This window comes from Cyclopterus lumpus, chromosome 24, assembly GCF_009769545.1.
Source record: "Cyclopterus lumpus isolate fCycLum1 chromosome 24, fCycLum1.pri, whole genome shotgun sequence".
NCBI classification, from domain to species: Eukaryota; Metazoa; Chordata; class Actinopteri; order Perciformes; family Cyclopteridae; genus Cyclopterus; species Cyclopterus lumpus.
In genome coordinates this window covers 1594921-1607029 of record NC_046989.1, presented here as the reverse complement: position 1 = coordinate 1607029, position 12109 = coordinate 1594921, and the positions used below count along the sequence as shown (strand labels likewise).

General features: G+C 47.6%; 1 protein-coding gene across 1 annotated transcript in view; it reads left to right on the top strand.

Moving 5' to 3' along the window:
• The window catches only part of LOC117727154 (NACHT, LRR and PYD domains-containing protein 12-like), a 146842-nt gene that overhangs the window by 71860 nt on the left and 62873 nt on the right, over positions 1–12109 (top strand). The window contains 8 exon segments of the mRNA XM_034527254.1: positions 3547–3654; positions 4187–4306; positions 5905–6009; positions 6141–6195; positions 7047–7275; positions 7362–7603; positions 7605–9169; positions 9253–9426. Of these exon segments, the coding sequence (XP_034383145.1) occupies positions 3547–3654; positions 4187–4306; positions 5905–6009; positions 6141–6195; positions 7047–7275; positions 7362–7603; positions 7605–9169; positions 9253–9426 (2598 nt within the window).

The following is a 12109-nucleotide window of genomic DNA, read 5'->3' as shown; positions in this document are numbered from 1 at the left end:
CGAGGCCTCCATCCGCTGCATGGCCGCATCAAACCCTTCTAGCGGGAGTACTTACCTGTCCTGGATAGAGTACGCCCACAACTCCCTTACTTCTTCGGCCACTGGTCACTCGCCATTCGAGGTCTCTCTGGGATACCAGCCCCCCCTGTTCCCCTGCTCAGGAGGTGGAGACAGCCGTTCCATCGGTGCAGCTCCACATCCGTCGCTGTAGGAGGGTGTGGAAGGATACCAGAGCCGCTCTTCTCCGTACGGCGGAGCAAAATAAACGGGTGGCAGATCGGCGCCGCGTTTCCGGCTCCTTCCTACCAGGTCGGTCAACGGGTGTGGCTCTCGGCGAAGGATATTGTTAGGTTGTAGTGGATTTTATATATATTTGCACATGTAGATAAGAGAAGTTTATGTTTTAAATTAATACATAAAGAAAGATATGATAATTAATTTGGGATATTATGAGGAATATTCTGGAGGAATGTATTGTGAAACATAAGAGAGGATCACTGTTTTAATTATTCTGTTTTAATGACGAATGTAATGATTAACTGTGTGATGCATGAGAATGAATGAATGTTTTATTGTTTAGACAATAGTTAAAAATGGATGCCGATTGAAACCTAATGTGTTGCTTTTATTCGGAAGGCAGGATAATAGGGTTTTATTGTGAAGGGGAACTTCCTGTCCTTTACCGGAAGAGTGAGCTTTGACCCCGCTAGTTTTACTAATTGGCTTAGCGAACTGAACGACGGCATCCTTTGAACTGACCAATGGAACTAACCTTTAGGTGTGAATTCATTTGCATGACCATACTAACGACCGAGCATTTGTTCTGGGGAGACATGGTTCTACTGGTCTGGAGACTCGAGACAGCCCCGGTCTGTGGCTCCCTGGGAGCTGCAGTTCGTCTGTGGAGAGTTCTTCCTTTCTGGCCCCACGATCGTGAACGCTACATGAGTATTATCTTTGCCATTAAATATTGTTAAACGTTTAACTCGAATCTGAATTTCCTGCGGCCACGGGACCCGGAGCTTTGAACACGAATCTTACAATATCCCGCTAAAGACCGAATCCGGAAGCTGTCCCCCCGGTTCATCGGGCCCATTTGAGATCCAGGCCATTATTAATCCATCTGCGGTTCGACTGAAACTCCCCTCATCTTTGAAGGTCCATCCGACATTCCATGTCTCTTTGATCAAGCCGGTGTCCACCAGTACTCTGTGCCCTCCGGCCATACCCCCTCTGCCCGCCCGACTCATCGACGGGGGCCTGGTTCACACGGTCAGGAGACTTGTGGATGCTCGGCGGCGGGGGCGGGGCTTCCAATTCCTTGTAGACTGGGAGGGATACGGTCCAGAGGAACGCTCATGGGTGCCCCGTTGGAGAATCGTGGACCCCACTCTAATCCAGGATTTCGTCGGCTACATCCGGAGAAGATGGGCAGGGCGTGGCCACTCCCCGAGTGGTGCACAGCTGTTCCCGTTTGGATCATCACCGGCTCCATATCAACCTGGTCGTGCAGGCCTGGGTTGTCAGTCTGTTACGTCTTCTGCCCCGGTAGTTCCCACTGCCGCTCCATGAGATTGTCCACTGGCTCGTACGCTCGGTAACTCTCTCTCTCCTTGTTCGCAGAGTACCTGCTCTCTTCTGCCTGCCTCCGGTGTTGTGCCTCGGGACTCACACCCGTGATTAGCTGTGCCTACCTCCGACGTCGATCCTCAGGACTCACGTCGGAATTGCTAAAACATCCTTACGGAATAAAGTTCCTTATCCCTATCCTATCTCCTGTGGTCTGCTCTTGGGTCCTAACCCTGTTCTCCCGTGACATTAGAAGGCGTGAGACTTTGGTGAGAGGGTGATGTTATACTGTCTTTGATTGTGCCATACTATGGTCTCAGAGGAGTACCCAGTAGAATGAGAGGGTTACAAATACCTGGAGACAACGGTTCTCTAGTACAAGGGTAGATGAAGGTCCTGGATATAGATGGTGTTAGCTTAGCTTTTTATAATATAGTTATGAGCTTTTAGGCTGTTAGAGATTTCCACTCTGTTAAATAATGTTGTGGTACGATAGACATTTTTGTGAAATTATTCCTTTGAGGGGTAGAAGGAGATGTTTTCGCCGGCCCCGGTTCAAACACCTGCCTCGGTCTGAGATCCTCTTGACTCCGTACACAGTCACAGAAGACAGTGTCCTCCTTAATCCTTTGTGGGCAGGAGGGGATGAGACTCTCCGGCAGGGTCCTCTGATCCGTGAGCAGAGATGAAGTTCTCCGATGTTTGTCCCGGACGATGTTCTATTGTCTTGGACAGTGTTGTTACCGGACACTGTCCCACGTCGTAATCCCCCCCGATGTCTCGAGTCGTCTCTTCTCCTCGTTGCAATAAGAGGAACCTGATTACTTTGTTTTAAAGCAAAGAGTATTTAGCAAAGTTAAGGGTTTCAGCTGGAAGGCCGATTCTCCCAGTTGCTCAGTGACATCACTCTTTGTCACAGTTAACACACACACACATTTTTAACTCAACGGATACACTCTTTGCTATAATAAGAGGAACTTGATTTACTTCCTATAAAGCATAGAGTGTTTGAAGGGCTGATTCTTCTTCATGCCAGACCAGAGCAGAGCGTCCCTGCAATGAGGACCAGAGGCTCGAGCTGGTGGACCATCACGGATAAAACAGCAGCTTGTGAATGTTTGAGTACAGAAGGGAAGTCTGTGTGTGCTGAACAAGTTAAAACACATCCATTATCATTCACTTGTGACTATCTACACCTGTTGGACTGGTTCTGACGTCACACAGTTTGATTCTGGACTTGGACTCTGAAGAGATGGGGGCGTGACGGCGTCCTCAGATCAAATGCACACTCACAACAGGACTGACAGGAAGACATGAGCAGCTTCTTCTCTCCAGAGGTTCCTCCACACATGAAGGTGAACGTGTCTGTAACTGACCTGAGCTCAGTTCAGCAGGTGAGAATCCGACCGGAGGAATCTGGACATGTTTGATCACTTGATCACTTTGTGTTCTTTCTCTCTTTAACTGGACGGTAGAAAAGGATCCTGATGCTGATTGGCTGATCATTTCTTTTGCTTTCAGCTGGAATAATAGTCCATCATTAATATTTGACTTAAAGGACAGTGATTGATAAAGATGTGCACGTCTTATAATAAAATAAGAGCTGAAACCTTGAACCAACTGGAGTTTGACTCCTTAATGAAATATGCGTCCGAACCGGTTTGACAGCGTTCCAGTGTTTGTGTCATGTGACGTGAGTGTTGTAGTGATGACAACAGGTGTTTGTGTTTGTGTTTGTGTCTGTTTGTGTTTGTGTGAAGGTGTGGACTCTGCTATGCATCAGTGGGAGGACAGAGAGGAGGGAGTCCCTCCCTCTAAAGCCACTCTGTGTGGGGAACATGACAGCCAGACCAAAGCTCAGAGGTGAGACCAGGACCACTAACAGACCAGGACCACTAACAGACCAGGACTCTTCTCCATGTCACATCACTCCTGCGTCATTATTCACCCTCTAAGCTCTGTGTGTGTGTTGAACAGACCAGACTCTCCTGGACCTGGACCTGGACCCAGCTGTGTGTCCCTGAAGAGTGACCGGTCTATGGAACCTCCTCTTGATTTTAAGAGACAACACCCTCCAGAGACTCAGTGAGTTAAGATATTATATAATCACACTGATGAACCCTTTTATATACATAATATACATTTATAGAAGCATCCATGTGTATTAATAAAGACAATCGTGGTCTTAAAATCACTCCACTGGATCTCTAACAGACCAGGACCTCTAACAGACCAGGACCACTAACAGACCAGGACCACTAACAGACCAGGACCTCTTAACAGACCAGGACCACTAACAGACCAGGACCTCTAACAGACCAGGACCTCTAACAGACCAGGACCTTTTAACAGACCAGGACCACTAACAGACCAGGACCTCTAACAGACCAGGACCTCTAACAGACCAGGACCTCTAACAGACCAGGACCACTAACAGACCAGGACCTCTTAACAGACCAGGACCTCTTAACAGACCAGGACCTCTTAACAGACCAGGACCTCTAACAGACCAGGACCTCTAACAGACCAGGACCACTAACAGACCAGGACTCTTCTCCATGTCACATCACTCCTGCGTCATTATTCACCCTCTAAGCTCTGTGTGTGTGTTGAACAGGCCAGACTCTCCTGGACCTGGACCTGGACCTGGACCTGGACCCAGCTATGTGTCCCTGAAGAGTGACCGGTCTATGGACTTTCCTCTTGCTTTTAAAAGACAATCCCCTCCAGAGACTCAGTGAGTTAAGATATTATATAATCACACTGATGAACCCTTTTATATACATAATATACATTTATAGAAGCATGCATGTGTATTAATAAAGACAATCGTGGTCTTAAAATCACTCCACTGGATCTCTAACAGACCAGGACCTCTAACAGACCAGGACCACTAACAGACCAGGACCTCTAACAGACCAGGACCTCTAACAGACCAGGACCACTAACAGACCAGGACCTCTAACAGACCAGGACCTATAACAGACCAGGACCACTAACAGACCAGGACCTCTAACAGACCAGGACCACTAACAGACCAGGACCACTAACAGACCAGGACCTCTAACAGACCAGGACCACTAACAGACCAGGACCTTTTAACAGACCAGGACCTCTAACAGACCAGGACCTCTTAACAGACCAGGACCTCTAACAGACCAGGACCACTAACAGACCAGGACCTCTAACAGACCAGGACCTCTAACAGACCAGGACCTCTAACAGACCAGGACCTCTAACAGACCAGGACCTCTAACAGACCAGGACCTCTAACAGACCAGCACCACTAACAGACCAGGACCTCTAACAGACCAGGACCTCTTAACAGACCAGGACCTCTAACAGACCAGGACCTCTAACAGACCAGGATCTCTAACAGACCAGGACCTCTAACAGACCAGGACCACTAACAGACCAGGACCTCTTAACAGACCAGGACCTCTTAACAGACCAGGACCTCTAACAGACCAGGATCTCTAACAGACCAGGACCTCTAACAGACCAGGACCTCTAACAGACCAGGATCTCTAACAGACCAGGACCTCTAACAGACCAGGACCTCTAACAGACCAGGACCACTAACAGACCAGGACCTCTTAACAGACCAGGACCTCTTAACAGACCAGGACCTCTAACAGACCAGGATCTCTAACAGACCAGGACCTCTAACAGACCAGGACCTCTAACAGACCAGGACCACTAACAGACCAGGACCTCTAACAGACCAGGACCTCTTAACAGACCAGGACCACTAACAGACCAGGACCACTAACAGACCAGGACCTCTAACAGACCAGGACCTCTAACAGACCAGGACCTCTAACAGACCAGGACCTCTAACAGACCAGCACCACTAACAGACCAGGACCTCTAACAGACCAGGACCTCTTAACAGACCAGGACCTCTAACAGACCAGGACCACTAACAGACCAGGACCTCTTAACAGACCAGGACCTCTAACAGACCAGGACCTCTTAACAGACCAGGACCTCTAACAGACCAGGACCTCTAACAGACCAGGACCTCTTAACAGACCAGGACCTCTTAACAGACCGGGACCTCTTAACAGACCAGGACCTCTAACAGACCAGGATCTCTAACAGACCAGGACCTCTAACAGACCAGGACCACTAACAGACCAGGACCTCTTAACAGACCAGGACCTCTTAACAGACCAGGACCACTAACAGACCAGGGACTCTAACAGACCAGGGACCTCTAACAGACCAGGACCTCTAACAGACCAGGACCACTAACAGACCAGGACTCTTCTCCATGTCACATCACTCCTGCGTCATTATTCACCCTCTAAGCTCTGTGTGTGTGTTGAACAGACCAGACTCTCCTGGACCTGGACCCAGCTGTGTGTCCCTGAAGAGTGACCGGTCTATGAGAACCCCTTTAAAATTCAAAGATGGACATCAGTCTGATGAACTAAGGTGAGTCTTCATGAGGCTACTGTGTTTCTATCAGGATCCATCAGCAGAGATCAGACTCTCCTTTACCTTTGATTTCAGGATTCCTTAAGACAGAACATAATATACAACTTGTACTTTTGTTTTCTCCAAAGAGTTCAGCAACAGAGATCCCAAGTGATCCCAAGAGACCTGGACCCCATATTTAAGGTGTGTGAGTCAGAGACTGTATGAAACATAGAGATGGTCAAAGAGTTGATGGAGCTTAGACGGGCAGGTGAAGCAACAGAGGAGACGTCCACCTGTCAATCAAAGAGGCCACGCCCTCTATGTCTAACTTTCAGGCATAATATCATATAAATGGCTGAGTTATATATCTGTGCCGATTAACTCACTTTTGGAGCTTTTGTGTGTGCACTGACTAGCTAATCACGCCACAGCGCTCATACAGGAGGACCAATGACAACGCCGTCCTGACTGCGTCGTCATGGAAGCGTAACGCCCATCTTCAAGTACCCCGAGGTTAAAACTATGCTCTGTAAGCACTATGCTGTCGAGGATAGCTCTGTTCATGCTTATAGCACCGTTAGCTGTTAGCTCAGACATCTCAGCGACTAGTAGCTAACGGTGCTAACAGTGTGCAGGAAGGTAACCCCCCCGGCTGTTTGGGGGCCAATCACACGTCACATTAAATCAAGGAAAGCTTGCAAGCACAAAAGGACGGATCTCAGGTATCGTTTGATTGGAGAAGTTTCGATACTACTTGGTTCTGGGTTGTTTCGGGATTCTCGGCCCTAACTTGATGAAATATGGACTAAAGCGAAGTTCCTACCCGAGCTTTATGTATTAAACCTCCTCTGACCTCTGATGTCAACATTTAGACACTCAAGACATTATGGTCTTTCAATTGAAGATGGAGAATTGTGCTTGTGTTTGGTTGTCTGTTGGTATTATTGGATATAGATTTACAATAGAAATCTGCATTGACAATCTACAGTAACACACTGTTCAGAGATTAGAAAGTAAAAACACGTAAATATACTTTTATTGTTTGGTTCCAGCTGCTTGAAAAGAACATTGTCAGCTTTATGAAGAGCGAGCTGAAGAAGATGCAAAAGGTCCTCAGTCCAGATTACCCAGAAGGCTCTGCGGGTCAGAAGGAAGATGAGGAGGTGTTGGACGGTGAGGATGAAGAGCAGAGGAGGAGCAGCAGGGAAGCATTTCTGAAGATCACACTAAACCTCTTGAGAAGAATGAAGCAGGAGGAGCTGGCTGACTGTCTGCAGAGCAGTAAGAGGATTTTAAAGACTTTACAATTAAACAGAAGACCACCACTCACTAATTTCATCTATGATTTATGTCATTCCAGAAACCAGTGCTGGCAGTGTGCCAACATGAACTCAAGTCTAACCTGAAGAAGAAGTTCCAGTGTGTGTTTGAGGGCATCTCTAAAGCAGGGAACCCAACCCTCCTGAACCAGATCTACACAGAGCTCTACATCACAGAGGGAGGGACTGCAGAGGTCAATAAGGAGCACGAGGTCAGACAGATTGAAACAGCATCCAGGAAACCACACAGACCAGAAACACCCATCAGACAAGAAGACCTCTTCAAAGCCTTCGTCTGGAGGAGAGGAACCAATCAGAACAGTGATGACTAAGGGAGTGGCTGGCGTTGGGAAAACAGTCCTAACACAGAAGTTCACTCTGGACTGGGCTGAAGACAAAGCCAACCAGGACATCCAGTTCACGTTTCCATTCACGTTCAGAGAGCTGAATGTGCTGAAAGAGAAGAAGTTCAGCTTGGTGGAACTCGTTCATCATTTCTTCACTGAAACCAGAGAAGCAGCAATCTGCAGGTTTGAAGAGTTCCCGGTTGTGTTCATCTTTGACGGTCTGGATGAGTGTCGACTTCCTCTGGACTTCCACAACAATGAGGTCCTGACTGATGTCACAGAGTCCACCTCAGTGGATGTGCTGCTCACAAACCTCTTCAGGGGGAACATGCTTCCCTGTGCTCGCCTCTGGATAACCACACGACCTGCAGCAGCCAATCAGATCCCTCCTGACTGTGTTGGCTTGGTGACAGAGGTCAGAGGGTTCACTGACCCACAGAAGGAGGACTACTTCGGGAAGAGGTTCAGAGATGAGGAGCAGGCCAGCAGGATCATCTCCCACATCAAGACCTCCCGAAGCCTCCACATCATGTGCCACATCCCAGTCTTCTGCTGGATCACTGCTACAGTTCTGGAGGACGTGTTGAAGACCACAGAGGGAGGAGAGCTGCCCAAGACCCTGACTGAGATGTACATCCACTTCCTGGTGGTTCAGTCCAAAGTGAAGAAGGTCAAGTATGATGGAGGAGCTGAGACGGATTCACACTGGAGTCCAGAGAGCAGGAAGATGACCGAGTCTCTGGGAAAACTGGCTTTTGATCAGCTGCAGAAAGGGAACCTGATCTTCTATGAATCCGACCTGACAGAGTGTGGCATCGATATCAGAGCAGCCTCAGTGTACTCAGGAGTGTTCACACAGATCTTCAGAGAGGAGAGAGGACTGTACCAGGATCAGGTGTTCTGCTTCGTCCATCTGAGTGTTCAGGAGTTTCTGGCAGCTCTTCATGTCCATCTGACCTTCATCAACTCTGGTGTCAACCTGATGGCAGAAAAACAACCAAGACCTAAAGGCCTTGGTTGGTCTAAAGTATTGAGACCAGAACCTAAACTAAAACATCTCTACCAGAGTGCTGTGGACAAGGCCTTACAGAGTCCAAATGGACACCTGGACTTGTTCCTCCGCTTTCTCCTGGGTCTTTCCCTGCAGAGCAATCAGATTCTCTTACGAGGTCTGCTGCCACAGACAGGAAGTAGCTCACGGACCAATCAGGAAACAGTCCAGTACATCAAGAAGAAGATCAGTGAGAATGATTCTCCAGAGAAAAGCATCAATCTGTTCCACTGTCTGAATGAACTGAACGATGGTTCTCTGGTGGAGGAGATCCAACAGTCCCTGAGATCAGGACGTCTCTCCACAGATAAACTGTCTCCTGCTCAGTGGTCAGCTCTGGTCTTCATCTTACTGTCATCAGGAAAAGATCTGGAGGTGTTTGACCTGAAGAAATACTCTGCTTCAGAGGAGGCTCTTCTGAGGCTGCTGCCGGTGGTCAAAGCCTCCAACAAAGCTGTGTACGGATACATTATCATTACTAAATGGGTTTGATGTTTTACTTTGAATATGTTGTTTGTATTAATCCCTGTTCCTCCCTTAGGCTGAGTGGCTGTAAACTCTCAGAGAGAAGCTGTGGAGCTCTGTCCTCAGTCCTCAGCTCCCAGTCCTCTAGTCTGAAAGACCTGGACCTGAGTAACAACAACCTGCAGGATTCAGGACTGAAGCTGCTGTCTGCTGGACTGGAGAGTCCACACTGTGCACTTGAACACCTCAGGTCAGGATCAGGTGGTTTACCACAGATGATGTAGTGGTCTAAGTGTCTGACTGAGTTCATGGTGGTGTTCCCAACATGTTACTGGAGGAGAACAATGTCTACTGGTGTGTCTGCTTATATGCATCTGGAAATAATGCTGTGAATGGAGAAGTGGCCACTATCCTGCTGGGAAGTGTTGGATGTCTTGTCCACCAACATGAAGATCCTTTGGCCCTCCTGCTTTCAGGGAACCAGGACGCTTTGAGTCCTGCTTTGAGTTTGTTAGAGCTGGAAGAACTTCTTTCACTGGAATCAGGGTTTGAATGTGTTTACAGGGACATGATTTTAAATGTATGTCTGTTTACAAAAGAAGATGAAACCAACATGAAAGACATTCATGTTGATGATGTAAATACTGATTCATAGTGTATTGATATGATAAACTCTGTGTTGTTTTGTTTTCAGTCTGTCACGCTGTGAGATCTCAGATGAAGGCTGTTCTTCTCTGGGATCAGCTCTGAAGTCAAACCCCTCCAGTCTGACAAAACTGGATCTGAGTGAAAACCAGCTGCAGGATTCAGACTTGAAGCTGCTGAGTGGTTTTCTGGAGAGTCCACATTGTAGTCTGGAGACTCTGAGGTGGGTTCACTGTCTGCTGCTAGTGTAGCACCTTCATGTTTAATCAATAACTATCTGATTGGTCTACGTATTGATCATCACGTGTTACATTTCCTGGTCATATGTTCCACTTCACATCAGCTGCCTCGTTGTCTGCATGTCATCCTCTACAATCATGAAATGTACAACTGGTCTGGATTCATGCTGCTGGTGGACTACTGAACAGGTCTACTGGGCACAGAGCCAGGGGCCAAGGGTCAGGGGCCAAAGGTCAGGGGTCAAAGAGCCAGGGGTCAAAGGGCCAGGGAACCAAAGGTCAGGTGACCAAAGGTCAGGGGTCAAAGGGACAGGGGACCAAAAGGTCAGGGGTCAAAGAGCCAGGGGTCAAAGGGTCAGGGGTCAAAGGGTCAGGGGCCAAATAGCCAGGGGTCAAAGGGTCAGGGGACCAAAAGGTCAGGCGTCAAAGAGCCAAGGGTCAAAGGGTCAGGGGACCAAGGGTCAGGGGCCAAAGAGCCAGGGGTCAAAGGGTCAGGGGCCAAATAGCCAGGGGTCAAAGGGTCAGGGGACCAAAAGGTCAGGCGTCAAAGAGCCAAGGGTCAAAGGGTCAGGGGACCAAGGGTCAGGGGCCAAAGAGCCAGGAGCCTAAGGGTCAGGGGCCGAAGGGTCAGGGGCCTAAGGGGCAGGGGTCAAAGGGTCAGGGGTCAAAGGGTCAGGGGCCAAAGGGTCAGGGCCCCCTGTCCTTCACCTCCAGAATGTCCCTCAGAGAGACACATAGAGTATTGATGAGTGAACTATATGTTCCATACTTTATTAATATTATATATATTCTATACTTGAGTGAGTCAATGTTCATCAATTATAAAGAGTTATTTAATCACACGTGAAGAACCAAACATTTATACATTGTGAATCGAAATAACCGTTCAAATATTAGTTTAATGATCATTCTGATACGTTAATCTTGTGTGAAGTCCTGACTCCTCCTGCCGTGAGCTGCTTCTACACGTCTGCTACCAGCTGCAGGAAACCTTTAAAACCTGATCACATCTGATTGATTATGAACACATTGTTTCTGTCTTCTTCTCTTCTTCTTAGTGACATGATTTTAACAACATGTCTGTTTACAAAAGAAGAGGAAACAACATGAAAGACACTCATGTTGATGATGTAAATAATGATTCATTGTGTATTGATATGATAAACTCTGTGTTGTTTTGTGTGTTTTCAGTCTGTCATGGTGTGAGATCTCAGATGAAGGCTGTTCTTCTCTGGGATCAGCTCTGAAGTCAAACCCCTCCAGTCTGAGACAACTGGATCTGAGAGGAAACAAGCTGCAGGATTCAGGAGTGAAGCTGCTGAGTGGTTTTCTGGAGAGTCCACATTGTAGTCTGGAGACTCTGAGGTGGGTTCACTGTCTGCTGCTAGTGTAGCACCTTCATGTTTAATCAATAACTATCTGATTGGTCTACGTATTGAATGTCACTCAAAGGGACACAAAGAGTATTGATGAGTATATTAAATATACTATACAGAGACGTGAGGTTCATGGCTGGTGAGGCAGATTTACAAACATCATTCCGATAGAGGAGCTAAACCACCATTCAATCAGCAGCTTGGACACACACACTCACACACACACACACACACACACACACACACACACACAGAGACACACACACACACACTCACACTCACACACACACACACACACACACACACACACACTCACACACACACTCACACACACACACACTCACACTCACACACACACTCATACACACACACACACACACACACTCACACACACACACACACACACACTCACACACACACTCACACACACACTCATACACACACACACACTCTCACACACACACACACACACACACACACACCGTGAGCGTGAGGGATTGCGCAATCTGAGGTGAAGCCCAGCTTGTCGCTGCCTCTCCTCTCGGCTTGAACACGACATGCTCACATTTGAGATTTTGTTTATGAAATGCTTAAAACAATTGGAATCATACAGAAATTACATTTACAGAACAGATTAGAAGATAAATAATCATATTGATTTGATTTGATCATT